Consider the following 20,041-nt stretch of genomic DNA (forward strand, 5'->3'; position numbering starts at 1 on the left):
TGGAAAAAGGGGTGAGATTTGAAGTGAAAAATGGTGACATCATCATATGGTATATTGTAATGTTTCACACAATTATAAACACCAACCTCAGCACACCCTCCTTCTGATTGGCTGGCAGTCTTATGGGAAGTTCCGCCACCTGCACCACCTGACTACGATTGACCTTTGCTCCCTGCTCATCAACGCGCGTGCACACACACACACACACACACACACACACCTCGCAGTAGAATGAGGCCTGGTGACATTCCTGACAACCATCATGTCACTGTGACACACACACACACACACACACACGAGAGGCAGATAAGCAGGAATATGTTGAGGTTCCCGATGCAGGTCCTTGGAATGTGGACGAGCCACTTCCTGTCACATGATGTCTGCTCTGACAGGAAGCATCTCCTGCCAAAGAAAAGTGAGAATGGACGAGTTTCGAGTGAGGAAGAGGACGTTTTTCTTGCGGAAAAGCAAATATTCCCACTAAAACAATACCCACGTGAATACATCTCCTGCCCCCTAGTGGCAGACGGCAGCATCACAATCTGATTGGATGCTACAACATCGTCTGGCCAATTAAATCAAATCTGACCAAATGCGATGCACGTCTTTTTTACTTTCTCTACATTAGAAGTGCGTTCGAGGCCCGTTTCCATACTGCAGATAGTTTTTTATTATCCCTCTGCAATTGTACAATTAAAACATTGTAATTAGTGTTATAGTACACTAATTAGCCTATAAAACAAAACTAATATGTTTTTCCGACATAGTTCAACATATATGGGCATACATTGGATTGATTTTAGTATTGTTAATGCCCAAAAGTACCCCCTTCCCCCATGTACCCCTCGGTTGAAGGTTTGGACCGCCCTGTATTCCTTCATCGCAGTTGGACTGGAATTTAAAATCATAAAAGACATGGTTAATAATATAAATAATGATAAAAAAATGTTAAGCATTCATCAATGTTACATGTTTGAAGACATTTCAGCTTTAGAAACCAACCAACCCAACAGTCGGGCTCCAACAGGTGGAGCAGGACCATCCAGTCCACATCACTACCGCTTGGCGGCCCGGTGCAACCGGTCGGGTCGGCTCGGGTCCGAGTGGCGTATAAAAGAAGAGGCTGGATGGCAGGGAAGGCGTGGAGCGCCTGGTCCTTGCTGGTCTTCTGTGGTCCTCCCTGGTCTTCTGTGGTCCTGGTCCTCCTTGGTCGAGTGGTTCTAGACACTTCAACAGTAGTCAGGCACATTTGTGAAATGTTTAGGACCACTTGATCCGGAGTAGGAGCCTTGCATGCTGCGGAGAGTAAAGGTGACGTGTAATGTGTGAGTAGACATTTTTAGTGGGGAAAAAAGTTTCACTTTTATTCTCACGCGATGCCGACTTCTTCACTCGGAAGACAAAAAGGTCTCAATGTCTGCTGAAAAGAGGCGTATGATGAAGGAAAAGTGTGATTGGAATTGTTTCCGTTTGCTATAACATGAACTTTCCCTTGCAGACAAATGGCTTAGCTTCCATTCTAAAATAACATACTTTTGTGTTGATTGGCGTCATGGTGGTTGTTTGGAACAGAATGTCTTTGGCAGCTCCTGGATCAAGTCTTCCTCGGCTGAAACTCGGACAAAGAGTATTTGTTCATCACAAATGTAATAAACTTGATTAACTTCCACATCTTTATCCTGCTATGATCAAGGCTTTACCTGGTACAGGAAGTCCCCAAGGATACAGTACCTGCTGAGAAAAAATTCTGCTTCTTTCTACTGCTTTTCAAACATGTTGAATTGTGTAAACATATGATGTTAATGTAACTTGTTAAACATGTTCCAAATAAACTAAAGTGTTACCATTACAAGCTGGCTACTTCAAATTCTTTTGTGTTTTTGTGAACATGAAGTAACAGCGTTAAGACGCCCTTATCGTTTTCCAGTCATGGTATGTGAATGTGGTGCGTTGCAATGCACTGATGGATATCTAGGCTGTCATCCACTCGCCAGCTGGCTCATGGAGATGTGATGTTTGTGAACAAGTGGAGTCTTTTGAGGGCTAATGATGGAAACCACAATTCCCAAACTTTTTACAGTGGCGTCCCACTTCAGACATTTCATCTGAAGCCATGTACTCTGTACCTGGAGAAAACCTGCGCACACACGGGGAGGGCATGCAAACTCCACAAGGAGAATCAACCCCCTTCCAGATCTCCTGACTGTGTGGAGTACCTGCTCACCACTCATCCGTCGTGCAGCACTATTTAACTTCATATAAAATGTTAAATACAACTAGGGATGTCCAATATTGCCCATGTTAATAATTACATTTATGAAGTCATTCCGAACTAATTACTTCTTTTTTTTTTAAGTCCTTTGCCCAACACTGCGTATGACTGCTTTGAATGTTCCGCAGCGCCCCCCGGTGGCCGGATAGACATGACAGTTTGAAGTTGCTGCTGCAGGAAGAGGCTGGTGGTTTGTGATAAACATTTATTGGCTTATTAAAACTGTACAAGAGGAAGAAGGTCAGGCCACCTCTTCCATGTAGTCCACTCCATGACTGTGGCTCAGCTCAGAGACGCTCAGGTCCACTGTGTCCTCCTGCTGCAGGACAGCAGCACACCACACACACACACACACACACACACGCCCTTCTGTCAAACCAACTTGTAACAACAAAGCATGCATGTGCACGTTAGGCGTCGTCACCTTGTCGCTGTTGTCAGGTCCCTCGATGGAAACCTCCTCGATGTCTTCGCTGATGCTCAACTCGCTCTTGTAGTGGTCAGAGCGATGGCTGAAAGGCACGCTGGAAGTCAAAGACATGTTCCCATTGTCCCCACAGGGAAGGTGAAGCATACCTGTTAAAGTCGTCGTCGTTGTATTCCATATCGTCTTCTGTGGGGGCACAAATCATGTTAACGCTCTTCTAACAGGGATATATTTCATGTCTAACATCTTACCTAAATTCAGCGACCCGCCTTCATCCTCTTTGCTGTGCATCTTCTGGTCTCTGAATCCTTTCTCTCGGGAATGTGATGCTGGAAGGAGAGGAAGTTTCATTACAAAAGGACAGAGTGAGACATCACTCACGCTACCAAGCTGAAAGTCACCCTTCTGAAACGGACTCTTTTCTGATGCGCTTCCTCCTCCTTCTCCTCCTGGTGTGTGGTCTGCCTCCGACAGCGAGACGTCTGGATGCTGTCTGCTGCCACCTGTGTCCGCCTGCCTGGACACCACCATCAGAGGACATCCACCATATACAGAGAGGACACATGTCGGAGGCCCTCACCAGCCGTAGGTCTTCTGAGGTTTAGGAAGCGGATCATCAAAAAAGGAATCGTCCTCGTCTTGGTGGTCCTCCACGTTCGCATCCACATCCAAACGCTGGTCTGGAACTGAAGACAAGGCCCTGCTGTCCGCCTCCTTAAGGGGTCTGCAGTCCTGCTGCTCGTCCTCCACGCCATCAGAGATGGCAACCTGCTCACATGTACGCACACATAAGGCAAAGCAGCTGACAGAGGACGCCGGCTTTCGCATGCTGGTGTCACCAGATACACACAGACCTTGTTGACAGGCGGAGACGGGATTCTGTTCTCATCCGACACCACCTGAAAGACAAGAGTATAATGACGACGGAAGCAGCGCCACCCAGAGGACATCAGCGTAGAAGACGAGCTGTTAACACAGCTACCATCACCTGTCTGCGAGCTTAGCGAGAGTTTAAGTGTCACCATGGAAACCCAGAAGCTTCAAGCAGGAAGACAAAGCTCCACCCACTTCCGGTTGCCATGTGATGGACACACACTAACACTACGTGAGAATGTAACAATGATGTCACCTCAGCTGCCATGATGGATGTGACCTTGCATCGCCCTCGTCGCACGAGCTCCAGCAGCAGAGGTGAGTTTGTGTTTAGCTCTGCCTCCGGCAAGCCGAGCTCACTACAGAGCAGCTGACGACTGTCCAGACCACTCAGCTGCTGGCGAACACAAACACATCATGATGTCACCACGGTTAAGGTCGGACGGCGGAGTCTCACCGTGTTGATCTCCGGCTGGAAGACAGCCAGGCTGAAGTCCAGATGAAACACTTGCAGGAAGTCCACAATGAGACTGGCCACCAGACGACCTGCGGATATGCAAGCATGTCCCTGAGTCACATGACAGCAGCTGAAAATAAACACCTACTTAGAAGAAGCAGTATCTCAAAGAGGCAGCTGACCATCTTTGGTGTTGAGACATTTCTTCAGGTTGTCATTGACGAGCGGTGTTTTGTTCTGGGTACAAAATAGCAGCGAAATGTGAACAGAGCCAAGAAAAACAAGATGGCCGCTCGCACTCATGGAAGTCAACCATCACCTCCAGTCGATCCTGCTCCTCCAACGCCAGAAACACAGCAGCCCTCATCTCCGCCTGCAGACACCACAGCAACACAACAAACCCCTTGTCATCATCAGGTCAACTATGAATTCTCCATTTTCAAATGTCATGCCCATTTGAGGCATTAAACTCCTTCCTTTTGAAAATTAACTGAACGTAGACAACTCAAAATAACACAAATCGACCACCATTAAAGTAAAAGTCATTCCTTGGACTTACAACATAACATTACCCGCCAAATATTATTTGGAGCACGTAAAAACGTTTTATAGGCTAATTTAGCTTTCGAAAATAAGCTAACACTGTTGAAGGTATTCACTAAAAAGACAAATGACTAATTTAAGTCCATGTTAGCCTAGTGTGCTAACGGTATGAGGCTGAAATGGCCGACAAAGATGGCGACATTAAGATAGACTGTACGGGCCTTGAGTTTGTTTAGAACTCCATTGTTCTCCAGGTTCTGGATGAGAAGATCCCTGAGCTCCGTGTCGTCTTCTGTGGCAGACATCTTCAGGCAGGCTGTCCTTAGCTGCTAAGTGCTAACACAAACAAACAACCCAGAAGTGTAGTCTTCTTCTACGCGATAAACGTTAACATGGTGTTGTTTGCGCCACCTGTTGGTGGAGAAAAGAGAAGGCCATTCCGGCCTTTTATGAAGAAAAACACTTGAAGCTGGTCTTTAACTAAAGGATAACAATGTCGTATAAAAAACAAAAAATAAAGGCCAATATAAAAACAAAGAAACGAGGAAAACCTTGTGTTGTCTTTGTGGCATATGGACAAGGTGGTTTTCTGGTATCAGAACAACGAGATAAGAAACAATCAGTTCTTTGCACTTTGAGCCGAGCAAGATGATGGCACGTTCAGTCATGACCTTCTATTCTGGAGGAAACACACCTGTCCAAGGTGATATTGCCAATGTCCTCATTCTTTTCTTATGATTGCATTCTTACAGTCTTCTAACAGTCAAATACCTCCATTTTATTTGATTTGAAATTGTGTGAACAACAAGAATATAGATTGTAGATGTATTTTATAAATGTTTCTTTCTGCATTCCATCAATGTTAGACGAGTTATTTGTTAAGAGCCTCACCTTGGCCATGACTACAACTCTTTCAAAATAAACAGCCAAGTTGCCATTTGGTCCTCACGTCAAATTATCATAGATAGTAGGATACTAATGTAGTAACAATGTTAAGGTTACAAGCTAAATGAACGCAAAGGCAGAAAAATGGTTATATGATGACGTTTCCAAGATACGACGACCCATCTGTGATTTTATTTTGTCAGCCCAAAGCGGAAGTTTATGTGTGATTGAAGCTAACTGGACGTGTACCCCGTCTTGATCAAGATGGCTGCTGTTGTTTGGGATGAAAAATAATCTCTGGCTGACATCCATCAACAAACACGCCAACCTGCACGTCACCATCTTCCACAACCCCCCCTGGACCGAACCTGACCACCTAAACTCAAACTACGTCATTCTTCCTGGTAAGCACGATCGATTTCTTATCTCGTCAATCGGCAGCATCCTTTAAAATTTTGATTGACACTTGGCACGTCGAGCAGTTCAAAACGCTTCGTGTGTGAATGACGCCAAATGTTCATTGTTTATTTGCTGTTGTCTTTATTCTTTTTGAGGCCCGCCGTCACAGACTCGGTTATTGAGAGCTCGAAGGTTATTCAGGTTATTACGATTCAATGACCTTTAGCAATGACAGGAGCAACATTTAGTTTAGCTTTCTAAGAAATGATCCCATTAGCATGGTCATGCCTAAAAATATCGCCAACAGTATTGATGAAATATTATTTTACATGTTTTTTTCTGTTTGACGGCCGTGAGCCGTCTGTTTCCATGGTAACTGCAAAGGTCTGGCCCTCATCCTTTAAAATGGCGCATACAAATAACGCACACAAATCAGACCCACTAGATGTATGGGACAGATTATTATTATAGAACACATCATTAGTTATTGTTAGTTGTATTTATTTGATGACTTAAAAATAATTTCATGCATGACATAAAACACGTAATGTTTCCATTAAAATATTAATTGAATTGTTTTGTAATAATTGTAATAACTTTTTTTGCCTGTGTAAATATGAAAGTGATGCAGTGTGAAACTGTTCTGATGACGTTATCTCAAAGTCTGCCATTGCCATGAGCAGTCAGCAGGGGGCACAGTGACAGCGTGTCATTTTTGTGTCCCCCTGCAGGGGGCGTACTGACAGACCGCCAACATGGACACTACCACTTCCATTAAGATGACCACACTGGCCATCCAGAACCTGTTTAGCTACGTGGAGGAGGAGAACCTGACGGCACTCCGGGCTCATCTGGACCGCTTTAAGGAAGTGGACGGACGCAGTGATGTGAGTGCTCGCTCTCATGCAAATGCGAGCAGCTCGCGCAGGCCATCTCCGAGCTCCATCTCACGATTGTTGTTGTTGTTGTTGGCGGTCCGCAGAACGGACAGACGCCGCTGATGCTGGCGGCTGAGCAGGGCAGCCTGGACATCGTGCAGGAGCTCATCAGGCGAGGGGCCAATGTCAACCTGGACGATGTGGTGAGTGATACAAACACACGCTCACACAGACAAGGTGGTCTAAGCTGCAGTGATGGGTGTGCTGGAGTGTGGTTGCCAGGCAACAAGATGTCTGTTGTCATGGTAACCACGTGTGTGTGTGTTGACAGGACTGCTGGTCGGCGCTGATCTCGGCCGCTAAAGAGGGTCACGTAGAGGTGGTCAAGGAGCTGCTGGAGAACAGCGCCTACATTGAGCATCGCGACATGGTGCACTTCCTGTCTGATCAGCCAATCACAGGCCTGGAGTTGTGTGGTAATGTAGTGTAACGTAATGACGTGTTTGTGCGTCAGGGAGGGTGGACGGCGCTGATGTGGGCGGCTTACAAGGGTCGCATGGAGGTCACCAAGGTGCTGCTGGAGCAGGGGGCCAATCCCAACACGACGGGACAGGTAACTCACCTGTCTCTTTCAAGAGCAGTCACATGTTCAAGCGCTCCACTTTCAAGTCAGCATTACGAGATATTGTGATGCCGTGTGTCCTGCAGCAGTACAGCGTGTATCCCATCATCTGGGCATCTGGACGAGGACACGCCCACATCGTCAAACTCTTGTTGGAGGGCGGAGCCAAAGTCAACTGCTCTGACAAGGTGAGGAGAGAGGGAACACACACCTTTGTGTGAGCACTGACTATCATCTGTGTGTGTGTGTGTGTGTGTTAGTACGGAACCACTCCTCTGATCTGGGCGTCCAGGAAAGGACATTTTGACTGTGTCATGCACCTGCTGGAGAACGGTGCTGATGTTGACCAGGAGGGGGCGGTAAGCTGGCAGTTAGCAGCCTGCACACTGTAAAAAGTGTGGATTTTTTTTTTTTTTTATGTCGCTGTGCTGTGGACAGAACTCCATGACGGCCCTGATCGTGGCGGTGAAGGGCGGCTACACGGACGTGGTGAAGGAGCTTCTCAAGAGGAACCCCAACGTCAACATGACTGACAAAGACGGCAACACGGCCCTGATGATCGCCGCCAAGGAGGGCTACACCGAGATTGTGCAGGACCTGTTAGACGCCGGCACCTACGTCAACATCCCTGATCGAGTGAGACGCCGCAACGCCGCACACCTCCATTATCTTTGTTTTAACACTCACACTCACTCACTGTGTATGTGTAGAGTGGAGACACGGTGCTGATTGGGGCCGTGAGGGGGGGTCACGTAGAGATCGTCAGAGCTCTGCTGCACAAATACGCCGACATTGATATCAGAGGACAGGTGACCGCCCATCACGTGACCTTGAGGGTCCAAAATGTCCCCGCTGACGATCGCCAAGACACTGATGAAGACCTCTTTTCAGGAGAGCAAGACGGCTCTGTACTGGGCCGTGGAGAAAGGCAACGCCACCATGGTGAGGGACATCCTGCAGTGCAACCCTGACACAGAGATGTGCACCAAGGTGAGACACGCCCACTGACACGCCTCCTGCACCAGTGACCAGGAAGTCACAGCCCATATCCACTTTCTGGTTCAGGATGGTGAGACACCTCTGATAAAAGCCACCAAGATGAGGAGTGTGGAGATCGTGGAGCTGCTGCTTGACAAAGGAGCCAAAGTGTCCGCCGTGGATAAAGTGATAATCCTTCACAATAAAAGTCTTTGTTTCTACATGTGAAAAAACTTTCAAAGTAAGAGTGACCTTTCATTTGTGTGTCCCTGCCTGTCTGTCCCAGAAAGGAGACACACCCCTCCATATTGCTATCCGGGGACGGAGTCGCCGTCTGGCCGAGCTCCTCCTGAGAAACCCCAAAGATGGCCGCCTGCTGTACCGGCCCAACAAGGCGGGAGAGACGCCGTACAACATCGACTGCAGCCATCAGAAGAGCATCCTCACGCAAATCTTTGGCGCACGTACGTCCTTTCGCTAGGCCGCCGCCACGATCCAGTCTCCATCACACTAATGCTCCTCCCCCTCGCAGGTCACCTGTCCCCCACTGAGTCAGACGGCGACATGTTGGGCTACGACCTCTACAGCTCCGCCCTCGCCGACATCCTGAGTGAGCCCACCATGCAGCCCCCCATCTGTGTGGGCTTGTACGCCCAGTGGGGAAGCGGCAAGTCCTTCCTGCTCAAGAAGTTGGAGGGTTAGCGCACGCACGCACACACACACACACACACACACACACCACAACAACAACACACTTCACATCTTCTTCTCCTCAGATGAGATGAAGACGTTTGCGGGGCAGCAGATCGAGCCGTTATTCCGGTTCTCCTGGCTGGTGGTCTTTCTCTCTCTGCTTCTCTGCGGCTCAGTCGCCGCCGTGCTTGGCTTCACCTTTGACCCCAGGCTCGCCATGGCCGTCTCCCTTAGCCTGCTGGCGCTGCTCTACCTCTTCTTTGGTGCGCTCCACGTCGTCATGGTATCCTCTTTCCGCTTCTGTGTGGTCTATAAAGTCTGGCTGTCCTTCTGCAGTGGTGGTTTACTTCGGCGGCCGCCGCGAGGGCGACAACTGGAACTGGGCGTGGCTTCTCAGCAGCTGTCTGGCCCGTCATATCGGCTATCTGGAGCTCCTCCTCAAGCTGATGTTTGTCCACCCGCCAGAACTCCCGGAGCAAAGCACCAGAGCTCTGCCTGTCAGGTAAGACACAGGGTTAAACCAGGTTTCACCTGTCAGGCAACACACAGGGTTTGTGTTGTCATGAGTCCTGCTGATGTCACAGTGACGTCATCACGTGTGCTTGCAGGTTTCTGTTTACAGATTATAATCGACTGTCAAGCGTTGGTGGCGAGACATCCATGGCTGAAATGATCGCCACGCTTTCCGATGCTTGTGAGAGAGAGTTCGGGTTCTTGGCAACACGTCTCTTCAGAGTGTTTAAGACTGAGGAGAGACAAGGTACAACACGGACACGCACACGCACACGCACACGGAGCAGACAAAGACACATTGTTACTTTGTGTGTGCTCAGGAAAGAGCAAGTGGAAGAAAACGTGTTGCATCCCGTCCTTTGTGCTCTTCGCACTGGTGATGGCGTGCTTAGTCAGCGGCATGGCGCTGCTGGCCATCTTTCGCGTGAACGGCGACAACCAAACGGTGAATGGCGTTCTGATGGCGCTGGGTAGCGTGGTGGGCGCGGCCCTGCTTCTAAACTGCCGCACATGGTGGCGGGTGTCCGACTCGGTGCTGAACTCACAGAGGAAGAGACTGCACAGCGCCGCCAACAGGATGCACAAGCTGAAGAGCGAAGGCTTCATGAAGGTGAAGGGAGAACCTTGTGATGACAGATTGATTGATTTCCAGCAGGTCTGCAAAATTGTCATAATAAACTTAATTACATAAGAAAATAAGAATAAAAACGTGTCCTTCAGGTCCTCAAGAGCGAGGTGGAGCTGATGGCTAAAATGGCGAAGACCATCGACAGTTTCACCCAGCACCAAACCAGGTTGGCGGTTGTCATCGATGGACTGGATTCGTGCGAACAGGACAAAGTTCTTCAGATGCTCGACACGGTGAGAAGACAGCGCTTTATTTTGATAGGATAGACAGCAGACTCACATCCAGCGGCGGCGTCCCACAGGTCCGAGTCCTGTTTTCCAAAGGTCCCTTCATCTCCATCTTTGCTAGCGATCCGCACATCATCATCAAGGCCATCAACCAGAACCTAAACAGCGTTTTGCGGGACTCAAACATCAACGGACACGATTACATGAGGAACATCGTCCACCTGCCTGTCTTCCTCAACAGCAGGGGACTGTCCAGCGCCAGGAAGATGTGCAGTGGCACCGCCGGCACGCCCGCTAATGGCGACGCCGCTATTGCTGATGGTGAGGGTTTTATTTTGAGCAGCTACCTTTTGGTTCTGACTTCCTGTCATGTAAGCAGGTTGGCACGAGGAGCTAGACAGGAAGCTGTCTCAGCACAGTTTGGGGGAACTGACCAAGTTTGGTAGCAAGACCGCCCTCAATCGCCGGGTACGTGTGTGTGTGTGTGTGTGTGTGTGTAACAAAAGCCTGACATCTGACCTGTGTGCAGGACACATACCGGCGGCGGCAGGTTCAGCGCTCTGTGACTCGTCAGATGTCGTTTGACTTGACCAAGCTGATGGTGACTGAGGACTGGTTCACGGACATCAGTCCTCAGACCATGAGGAGACTTCTCAACATCGTGTCTGTGACGGGTCAGTCAAGTGACTCATGTCAATCAATCAACAATCAATTACAACATGAAACATGAAACAGACCCACTAAGCACATTGTTATGTGCTTAGACTACACTAATGAAGGTCATGTGACTTGTGCAGGTCGTCTGCTGAGAGCCAATCAGATCTCTTTTAATTGGGACCGCCTGGCATCCTGGATCAACCTGACTGAGCAGTGGCCTTACAGGACTTCCTGGCTCATCCTGTACCTGGAGGAGACTGATGGCGTCCCCGACCAGGCTGCTCTCAAGAACATTTATGAGAGGTCAGGGCTTGCGTCCTTGTAGGAGGTCAAATGTCACACCCACCGGGATCTATGAGAGGTCAAGAGAGAGTATTTTCCTTCCAGGGTTCTGAAGAACATCCCCACCACCAAAGACGTGGAACCTCTGCTGGAAATCGACGGAGACGTACGGAGCTTTGAAGTTTTCTTGTCTTCACGGACGCCGGTTCTGACAGCCAGAGACATACGGACCTTCCTGCCCTGCACTGTGAACCTGGACCCCAAACTGCGTGAAATTATTGCAGGTGCCTCCTTCTCCACGTCCATCCAGCGTCCTTGTCTTGTGGAGATGTTTCCTTGTCTTATCCAGATGTTTCTTTGTCTTGTCCAGACGTCCGTGCAGCCCGGGAGCAGGTGAACATGGGCGGAGTCACGTACCCCTCAGTCCCGCTGCAGGAGGCTCAGCCCCGGCCTACCTCGATGTACAGTCAGGTTTCATCCACCTGCTCACCCTCCGCCTCCTTCAGCGGGCCCTTCAATCCGCCAGTGGGGGGCGTGGTCTCGCCACCGCCTCACAGCAGCTACTACAGTGGCATGGCAGGACCGCAGCACCCCTTCTACAACAGGGTGAGTCCTGGCCCACATGCACGCACACACACACACACACACACACCTGCTGTAAGAGGAGGAGCCTGAGGGTCAGGTGGGTTGTCTGACTCAAGGAAGGTAAGACCTGTTGCTGTGACGTCATCATGTTTTTTCTTTTGTGTTGAGTCGGCTCTTTCCAAAAGTGACGTGCGTCACTGGACAGGAAGTGAGCGGTGGCTTGTTTGCATTTCATTTTCATTGTGTTGATTTTCTGCCAGCCATATTTCCCCCACCACCATCACCAGCTGCCACGCCACCTCATGGCGTCCTACCCATCACACCTTGTTCCTCGTCTGCTCGTTAAAAGCTCCCTCCCCCGGGACGCCACCCTTGTAAGTACCACGTCAGCCATGACACACACGCACGAGGTGTGCAGGGGAGGAGTTTGCTTTTCGACATTTTGGATTCATTTCCCAGCATGCACCTATGTTGTTTCATGGAAAGACCAATGAATGTCACATGACACTGCGGCGACCGGTACATGAGCCCCAGTTTCTCCTCCAGGGCTCTGCCTCTGTGGTGTCGGGGACTCCACCCACCCTCCTCAGCTCCATGACGACGGATAGCGTGTGCGAGCGTGTGCGTCACATCGAGGGCATCGACCAGAGCATGCTGGCGGCATACACGGCCACCATCAGGAAGGTCGGTGATTGGCATGCTGGCCGTGCGGGGGTCCGCCTCCCAAGTGTAAAGCCTGGCATTGTGTTTGTACACTCAGGCCAACGTCAACGGTCGAGTTCTGTCGCAGTGCAACGTGGATGAGCTCAAGAAGGAGATGAACATGAACTTTGGAGACTGGCAACTCTTCAGAGCCACCGTGAGGCGCCAAAGCACTCGCCACACTTAGTCAGACCTCCACATGGTGACCTCACATCCTGTTTCTGCAGGTGCTGGAAATGCGGCACATAGAGAGCCAGGTGCTGCATGAGGAGGCCGCCAGCGAGCAAGGCAGCGTTGTGGCAGGTCACCCTGAGGTGGTCCGGCGGGCCGTGGTTCCTCCACGTGCCGGCAACGCCCCCAGCGATGTATCTCCAATGTACAGCTTCAGCCTGAGCTTCGAAGAGTTGAACACGGTGGGCCTGGAAGAGCCACCACGACACACCAATGCGCAGTGGATGGTGAGGTTTTGCTCTTTAATCCATCTGACATGAACACATGTGCGTTAGCTTTATCAGGTGCTATGCTAACGCTGCCGCACACGTACAAAGTTCCATGTTTGTATGCTGTGTGCATCTGCAGGCAGGACCTCAGAGGACCGGCAGCATGACTAGTCTGAACTCACAGGAATCGAGCAACGACATCGGCAAACTGACTGACAAGCAGCAGGCGGAGTACCGCAACGCCTACCAGGAGTACATTGCTCAGATGGCACAGCTGGAGGTGGGCGGCAGCGGCGGCGGCGAGAAGCTAGTCCAGCCTCAGCCTGGACACTTCATGACACCATCTTGCGAGGACAAGAGCAAGGACAACACCGAACAAGATGGACGCAAGTCCTTTGGCAAGAGGGCCAGCGTCAAAATGGCAACTGATAACACCGACTTTGCAGCCAACAGCGAAGCTCTGGATCCCATCACGGAGGAAGATGAGAAGGGAGACCATGGATCCTCCAAGTCCCTGCTGGCCCGTAAGACCTCCTCAGAAAGAGGCGGGCTTGCCGACTTGAAGTCGAAGGTGGGTGGCGGTCTGCAGTACCAGAAGCTGACCAGCGACGACGATGAATCTGAAGAGTCCGAAGCCCCCCTGATGAAAGAAGGCAAGATGGCGGCAGACACCAAAACGGGCATGTACTCGCTGGCTCTGAAGGGGAAGGACTACTTATCCGACGCCACGCTGGACAAGAAGGACTCGTCCGACTCGGGCGTGCGCTCCAACGAAAGCTCTCCAAACCACTCCCTGCAGGATGAGGAGGCGGACCTGTCGCAGCTGGACAGGTCCAACTTGATCGAGCTGGAAGAGGACAGTGGTGCCAGGAAATCGGGCCTCCCGGCCTCTCTCCAGGATCCTGCTGTGACCCGCATGTCCATCTGCTCCGAGGACCAGTGCAGCCTGCTGGCTACCAGTCCGGATGACACCTGGTCCAGCTCCAAGACCTGGAACCTGAACCGCACACCCAGCAGTGTCACGCTCAACAACAACACCAACGCCCAGCAGGGGGACCGCCAGACGCCCCGCACCTCTGCCCCCTCCACAGACACCATCGACCCACCCACAACAACCGCCCCCACCCGGCCCAGTCCCAACAATGAGAATGTCCGAGTGGTCCACCTGAAGAGGGGCCTCAAACCTGGAGACCCTCCCGAGGTGTGCACCATGACAGCAGATGCTGTCGCCTTTGGCGAGGAGCGCGAGAGCATCCTGTAAAACCACCCCTGCCCGTGCAGCATCATGTGACCTGTGTGTGGCATTGTGTGTTAATGCATGCTAACTGTCAAGACTCCAAATTACCTCTTGATGTTGTTTTTGTTTGGATGTTTAAAAAAAAAAACAAATGTCCTCTTTGTTCTTAGCTTCATGTTTACAAAAGCATGTGATTGACAGCTGATCAGTGCAGCCGCACCCTTCCTTAGATAGGCTCCACCAGTTAAGTGGGAAAAGTAAATGAATGAAATGTTAAGTAAATAAAGTATTAAATGTCAAGTGTTGGAATATTGGTGCTGTGCTGGACTCATGGAGTATGTATCTATGTGCATGATTAATAAAAATATATTGATGCTGATTCCTGACTGATTGCAATGAAGGGGTCAAAGTTCAGATAAAGGGAAAAATGACAGGTCACATCAACATGACAGAAATACATCTTTTCTAATCACTAAACTGCACTTCAATGCTAGTCAGGTTTCCCTAGCATGTCTTATCAGTCCGACGACCACCTAATTGCTCTCTTGCTACCTGAAGATACAACGTTGTCACTCAGTCTCGGCTCAAAGGGACGTCCAGTCCAGTCTTGTCTTGTATTGTATTGTGGGAAAGACAACACCGCCAAGAACTGAGCTAACGTTACAGCTAATTAGCACCCCAAGCTAAGTAGGCTGGCTAACGTTTCACTGTCACATCGCGAGAAAACGTAGCTACTAAGCCCCGCCCTCTTAAATAATGACCAGTGTTCATTCATTCATTTTCGATTAGCTGATTTATTCAGTCCATGACGTCACTTCTACATATTGCACAAAAACAAGGAGCCGAACTCAAAGTGTGCCACTTGACCTAACAACACAAGTCAGCTGACGTGAAAAACTACAAAAATAGAATCTTCATCAAATAAAAGTCCAGTAAAACTTGGAAGAGTTCGGTTCAGCAGGTGAAGACCAGGTCCGAATAGTCGCCGGTGATCAGCTCGCTCAGCTCGGGGCTGCAGTGGTCCGGGAACTCGAAGTGGGACCTTCGGCTCCGCTCGGTACCGCTCAGGTCCAAGTCTTTATCCACCAGAGACAGGCTCAGGTTTGCCGGTTCCGAGGAAGCGTGAAGACTGAGCGGGAAGTCGGACCCCTCCGAGGGAAGGTCCTGATCTAGGTCGTCCCCGCAGCAGGAAGAACTGGACCCGGACCTGGACCGGGACGAGGAGTCGGGAGAGAATGTTCCAGTGGCCTGGCGAGTGATGTTCTTGAAACTATAGAAGAGTCGACCCGAGTCTTCCGGTTCTGCCGAAGCAGAATCTCCACTGCGGTAGCGACCCGGTTCGTCGTCCGAGTCGTCCTCCGAGTCACTAGAGTCCCGTTTTAGTACGTAGCGGTATCGTGGGTCGGCGCGCTGTCTCCGTCTGTCGGAACCCACCAGCGGCTTTCTGCTTTTAGACTTATTGTATGGTCTTCCGGTCTTGTCGGCCTCGTCCGTCTTGGTCTTCTTCTTGGGCCGGTACTTGTAGTCCGGGTAGTCGGCCATGTGCTGGAGGCGGAGCCGTTCGGCCTCGCGGATGAACGGAACCTTCTCGGACTCGTCCAAAGTCTTCCAGCGCTTTCCAAGCCGCTTGGAGATCTCGGCGTTGTGAACTTCTGGCGACTCCTGCATGATCTTCCGACGCTCCATTTTGGACCACACCATGAAGGCGTTCATGGGTCGCTTGATGTGCGGAACCGGCTGAACCATGCTAGCTGTTCCCGGAAGTCACCCACACACTTGCTTTAGCCGGCCCAGAAGCTACCCGCGCACTCTTTAGCGAACTTTGACTTGACCGGCCCGGTTCCGTCGGGATAGGTTCTTAGGAGCGGGTCAGCCTGTCTGGACCTCTTCATAAGCTACCGGGAGTGCGCGCGACCACGCCGCCTCCAGCCAATCGCTGCTTAGCTTTGTACCCGCCTTTACTTATGATTTAGCCAATCTCTGAGCAGCTTTGTTCCACTTCTTTCCCGCCTCGTCGCAGTCACAGCCAATCGGAGCACAAGGCCCGCCCACAGGCTTCTCAGCCACTTCCATTGTGTTTTTTTTTATTACTAATTATTATTATATTAACATCGTTATTATTATAACATCATGGCTATTACTACACATATTTATTAGTATAGAATAACCTGACTATTATTAAATATGATTAATATTATTAAACATCCATCCATTTTCTATACCTCTTATCCTCACTAGGGTTGGGGGGTATGGTATTAAATATGAACATTCTGACTATTTGACAAATGCGCATCGACAACAGTTAGACCAAAAGTAACGTGAGGGAAGCAGACACATTATAGCAGGAAGAGTGTCACAGAAGGTCACAGGGTGAGGCCGAGGGGGGTGGGGGGGTCATCAGATGGACAATCTAAGTGGGTCAAGTGTGTCTTCTTTGTCCACTCCTGACCGTTGGTGAGCGGCAGATGGTCAAATAGGGGTGTCCCCTCCGTCCCAAAGGTTTCCCCGTATGTGACATGACAACCTCATTGTTCTGTCTTTCGAATTGACCCGATACCAAGCACCTGATTGACGGGCATAACAAGATGTAAGCATGGAGACATTTTCTGATTGGACAGCAGGAAAATAAAGCTGACTTGTCCTGTGTGATGAGGATGTAGACTTTTAATTTGAAAGGTCAACTGGAAGTGATTGCTGCAGGTATTACTGCTTCCATCAGAGCTTAGAGTGAGCTGTCGTCCCAAAGATGGGTCGCCCCCAAAGTCGCAAGCGGCTGACTCCTCCATCAGGAGCGATGACGAGGCGGGCATGAGTGGCGGGCGAGTGCGTGGCGTCCATGTTGAACATGTGATTGTCGTCAGGACGTAGCTACACACGCGCACATGTTAGAGTTAGCTTGAGCTGGTGGAGAATTCAGCGTTGTGCACTTTAAGAGACACAAGCAACCTTCTGTGTTGGGAGCAGGATGCGCCATTTCCCAGAATTCCAGTTTGTCGCAAGGCACTGAGCTTCCTCCTCAGGGGTCAAAGTGCAGACCTCCACCTTGCAGGAGTCAGGGAAGTTACCTAGAAGGACACAAAAGTTACAAAAATGTTCCCGTGTACTGAAAAGTGGCAGTGGCATTTGGCACCTTTAAAGTGGGCGGTGTTCACCTCCACAGCACGGATGACCCCCACGTGACCCAAACGAAACACCGCCCACTCGTAACCAGGAAGCTGCAGGATACCACGCTGGTCCACCTGCAGGCAACACACATGTTGTGACTCCACCCACTGGCCCCGGTCCAAGCAACACTTCCTGTTTCATCACCTGTAGCTTTTTGGGTCGATCCAGTCTGCGCGCCGTCTCCCAGCCATCAGCCATGTTGGAAGCCCGACCCACGCCTGCAATTCGCAATGTGCAGCATCAGCACGCCATCATCATGTTCGCTTCACATATTGTCAGTGTAGCATGACATTATTAGCATCATGTGTTAGTGTTGTGTTAGCGTCATGTTAGCGCCACAACAGGTTGTCAACAGAGAGAAAGGACTGAAGATGCTAAGAACAGAACGTACCAATCATATTGCGTGGATGGCCAAAGTGGGCGTCACTAAAGCCAAGACAGACTCCGCCATTGGTCAGAGAGAGCAAGTCGATGTCCTGATTGGACGAAACTGAGGACCAATCTTTTTGTCCAACTCCAAACACACGCAATCTGGCCACGCCTCCATCTGATGACATTGGCTGAGCATGACATCTGACTGTGTGTGTGTGTGTGTGTTTGTGTATACATATATACCAGGATACAGGTTGAGGCGCAGGTGTGTGATTCTGTGTGGGAAGTGGACCAGGAAGTAGTTATGGCAACGGTCCGAGTATCCCGGCTTCAGCTTGGACAGGCCCACTAAGTCCGGCCATGCCTCTGAGCCCAGCTGTCAATCACATGCGTAAGACGTTAGCAACAGGAGTTACAGGCTGGCATGGTGCCACAGGCACAGGCGTTACCTTGGCAATGGCAGCCAGCTGGCTGTCGGAGGCGGCCATGCCGGTTCTGTCTCCCTCCAGGCAGAGGTCAGGCTCCTCATCTGGAAAACAGAAAACAGATCAAGTGGGAATCTTTTTTGGACTGCAGAGATGCTGCGTTTGTTACCGAGACACGCCCCCTGGATGGACATGTGGGGTGGGTGGTTCCCTGTAAAGAAAGACGTGTCCACATCCACACCGTATATGAGGCCCGGAACCCCCAACTGGATCACACACCAGTCGTGACCTAACAGAAACACAGCAGCTCAGTAGGCAGGAGGCGGGATTGTCCCCTGGATCCCAGCAGGGGGCACCTGACACTCACCCGGTGTTCGTTTCCTCCTCGTCTCCCAGCCGTCCATCCACTTCCCGAACTCGGTGAAGGCGGATGCGATGAACTGCGGAGGCTCTCGCTGTGGAAAACATTGCGTCACAGTGTGACGATGACCACATCATAGTATTCTTAGTGTTAGCATCATTTGCACATCATCAGGTATATAATTATATAATAAATTATTATCATTATTCATGTTTATTATTAATTATGAATGTATTCCCATATTTGACTTTATTATCTGAACAATATCACTATTTCTAGAACCTATTTGTCATGTTCTGCAGGACAGGAGTTGTCACTTCCTGTCCAGCGCTCTTATTTTGGTGTGCTGTACTTCCTGCTGAGGGGAAGTTGCTGCCGCTTTACCTCAGTGTTATTGTACAGGGCTGGTGGCGTCGCATACCGGTTGTGTAGACATCTACAGCTTTGCAGCACGTGACACTATTTTTTATTACAACTTTATTTGTTGTTTTGTTCGTCTTAAGAAAAAATCTTTTTACTTTAATATTTAAACTTTATGCTAGTAAAATTAAGTTATTTTCCCCGACAGTATAGCATTGTTAAATAAAAGTAAAATTACAGTTTTTTTCATTGGATTACAACATTTTTCTCTTAAAGTTTTAACATAATTTTCCTAAAATTACTGCAGTTTATCAATTTTTTCTGTGGTTCCTTTTTAACTCGGTCATTTTCTTGTTAAATTCAATTCTTGTTAAATTGCGCTGCGGGCCAATAAAACAGCCGTACACAATTCGTGTCAAATCAATAAATGAATGAATAAAAGGATTAATGGGTGGGATGTACAAAAGTTGTGCTGGTGGCCATGTAAAATATAATGAACGGGGGAATATTTACATATTCATAATACATATTCATATTCAACATTGCAGGTGACAGAACCTGCATATCAGCTTTCAGAAATGAAACATTCAATCCAGGAGTGCTTTTCACCACCAACACCAAAAACATGTGCATATTATTATTAGTGTAGCTAATAATAGTTTTGTCTTGAACCATAAGTCACTGTCATGGTCCTCATTTCATGATGTTACATGTTACGTGTGTGTGTGTGTGTGTGTGTGTGTACCTTGAGCAGGTTAGCAGCTGGAGCGAACCATTCATCAGTTGCAAACAAAACCTGAACACACACACACACACACAAGCCATAACACACATGACGCCACATCCCATAATAAGCTGTCATTTATCATGAATTGTCCTGACCTTAGCACCCACGCTCTCGCAGGAAAGGTTATTAAAGTTGAGGAAGTGCGGCTGCGTTGGCAAGGTGGCTTCTCTGCTCTCTGACATGACGGCGACATACAAATTGACTGACGATGACTGTGAAGATGAAGATCAGGACAAAGTCCATGTTTGTGAAAGATGGTCACTGACCATGCAG

At 49.5% G+C, this 20,041-nt stretch overlaps 4 protein-coding genes across 13 annotated transcripts; 1 reads left to right on the top strand and 3 right to left on the bottom strand.

The window, feature by feature from the left end:
• Positions 1-2,463: 2,463 nt before the first annotated feature.
• On the bottom strand, positions 2,464-4,960 carry cep43 (centrosomal protein 43). 4 transcript variants are annotated; one of them, XM_078794498.1, is made up of 12 exons: positions 4,794-4,960; positions 4,349-4,402; positions 4,212-4,266; positions 4,030-4,118; positions 3,829-3,966; positions 3,554-3,598; positions 3,280-3,467; positions 3,101-3,216; positions 2,951-3,028; positions 2,849-2,885; positions 2,697-2,784; positions 2,464-2,591 (listed from the first exon to the last, which is right to left on the bottom strand). In XM_078794498.1, exons 1-12 carry the CDS (start codon positions 4,875-4,877, stop codon positions 2,514-2,516), a joined length of 1,050 nt encoding a protein of 349 aa, XP_078650624.1. In that variant the 5' UTR covers positions 4,878-4,960; the 3' UTR covers positions 2,464-2,513. The 4 variants fall into 4 exon arrangements, with proteins under 4 accessions (XP_078650624.1, XP_057927704.2, XP_078650625.1 ...); XM_058071721.2 differs by having other exon boundaries at positions 3,116-3,216; positions 3,829-3,969; XM_078794499.1 differs by having other exon boundaries at positions 2,464-2,588; positions 3,829-3,969.
• Positions 4,961-5,692: 732 nt separating this feature from the next.
• Positions 5,693-14,677, top strand: kidins220b (kinase D-interacting substrate 220b). 5 transcript variants are annotated; one of them, XM_078794602.1, is made up of 29 exons: positions 5,693-5,861; positions 6,588-6,743; positions 6,839-6,937; positions 7,066-7,164; positions 7,249-7,347; positions 7,443-7,544; positions 7,617-7,715; positions 7,795-7,992; positions 8,067-8,165; positions 8,248-8,346; positions 8,422-8,520; positions 8,621-8,798; positions 8,867-9,031; positions 9,111-9,290; positions 9,364-9,529; positions 9,636-9,787; positions 9,861-10,150; positions 10,261-10,401; positions 10,470-10,716; positions 10,772-10,863; positions 10,925-11,069; positions 11,193-11,355; positions 11,440-11,618; positions 11,705-11,940; positions 12,180-12,293; positions 12,379-12,603; positions 12,680-12,778; positions 12,849-13,079; positions 13,201-14,677. In XM_078794602.1, exons 2-29 carry the CDS (start codon positions 6,612-6,614, stop codon positions 14,320-14,322), a joined length of 5,250 nt encoding a protein of 1,749 aa, XP_078650728.1. In that variant the 5' UTR covers positions 5,693-5,861; positions 6,588-6,611; the 3' UTR covers positions 14,323-14,677. The 5 variants fall into 5 exon arrangements, with proteins under 5 accessions (XP_078650728.1, XP_057927628.2, XP_078650729.1 ...); XM_058071645.2 differs by having other exon boundaries at positions 12,466-12,603; XM_078794603.1 differs by having other exon boundaries at positions 10,775-10,863.
• Positions 14,678-15,076: 399 nt separating this feature from the next.
• On the bottom strand, positions 15,077-16,231 carry sox11b (SRY-box transcription factor 11b). The gene has a single exon (XM_058077528.2). The coding sequence runs from the start codon at positions 16,042-16,044 to the stop codon at positions 15,253-15,255; it is 792 nt and encodes a 263-aa protein (XP_057933511.2). The 5' UTR covers positions 16,045-16,231; the 3' UTR covers positions 15,077-15,252.
• Positions 16,232-16,942: 711 nt separating this feature from the next.
• On the bottom strand, positions 16,943-19,999 carry allc (allantoicase). Of its 3 annotated transcripts, none has more exons than XM_058072135.2 (11): positions 19,864-19,999; positions 19,727-19,777; positions 18,628-18,715; positions 18,430-18,549; positions 18,285-18,361; positions 18,079-18,211; positions 17,855-18,010; positions 17,608-17,681; positions 17,429-17,537; positions 17,245-17,363; positions 16,943-17,166 (listed from the first exon to the last, which is right to left on the bottom strand). In XM_058072135.2, exons 1-11 carry the CDS (start codon positions 19,948-19,950, stop codon positions 17,014-17,016), a joined length of 1,167 nt encoding a protein of 388 aa, XP_057928118.2. In that variant the 5' UTR covers positions 19,951-19,999; the 3' UTR covers positions 16,943-17,013. The 3 variants fall into 3 exon arrangements, with proteins under 3 accessions (XP_057928118.2, XP_057928107.2, XP_078650730.1); XM_058072124.2 differs by having other exon boundaries at positions 18,285-18,364; XM_078794604.1 differs by lacking the exon at positions 19,727-19,777 and having other exon boundaries at positions 18,285-18,364; positions 19,864-19,974.
• Positions 20,000-20,041: the final 42 nt, after the last annotated feature.

The sequence above is a fragment of the Doryrhamphus excisus genome, linkage group LG11 (genome assembly GCF_037039965.1).
Source record: "Doryrhamphus excisus strain RoL-2023G ecotype Guam linkage group LG11, RoL_Dexc_Guam_v1.1, whole genome shotgun sequence".
Lineage (NCBI taxonomy): Eukaryota > Metazoa > Chordata > Actinopteri > Syngnathiformes > Syngnathidae > Doryrhamphus > Doryrhamphus excisus.

Coding starts and splice junctions, on each gene's coding strand:
- cep43 (XM_078794497.1), bottom strand. CDS start 4,877: ATGTCTGCCACAGAAGACGACACGGAGCTCAGGGATCTTCTCATCCAG. Junction 4,403..4,793: donor GAGTTCTAAACAAACTCAAG/GCCCGTACAGTC, acceptor TGGTGTCTGCAG/GCGGAGATGAGGGCTGCTGT. Junction 4,267..4,348: donor AGGAGCAGGATCGACTGGAG/GTGATGGTTGAC, acceptor TTTTGTACCCAG/AACAAAACACCGCTCGTCAA.
- kidins220b (XM_078794602.1), top strand. CDS start 6,612: ATGGACACTACCACTTCCATTAAGATGACCACACTGGCCATCCAGAAC. Junction 7,545..7,616: donor AAGTCAACTGCTCTGACAAG/GTGAGGAGAGAG, acceptor TGTGTGTGTTAG/TACGGAACCACTCCTCTGAT. Junction 8,166..8,247: donor ACATTGATATCAGAGGACAG/GTGACCGCCCAT, acceptor ACCTCTTTTCAG/GAGAGCAAGACGGCTCTGTA.
- sox11b (XM_058077528.2), bottom strand. CDS start 16,044: ATGGTTCAGCCGGTTCCGCACATCAAGCGACCCATGAACGCCTTCATG.
- allc (XM_058072124.2), bottom strand. CDS start 19,950: ATGTCAGAGAGCAGAGAAGCCACCTTGCCAACGCAGCCGCACTTCCTC. Junction 18,550..18,627: donor GAGGAGGAAACGAACACCGG/GTGAGTGTCAGG, acceptor TGTTTCTGTTAG/GTCACGACTGGTGTGTGATC. Junction 18,011..18,078: donor GCGCCTCAACCTGTATCCTG/GTATATATGTAT, acceptor CAATGTCATCAG/ATGGAGGCGTGGCCAGATTG.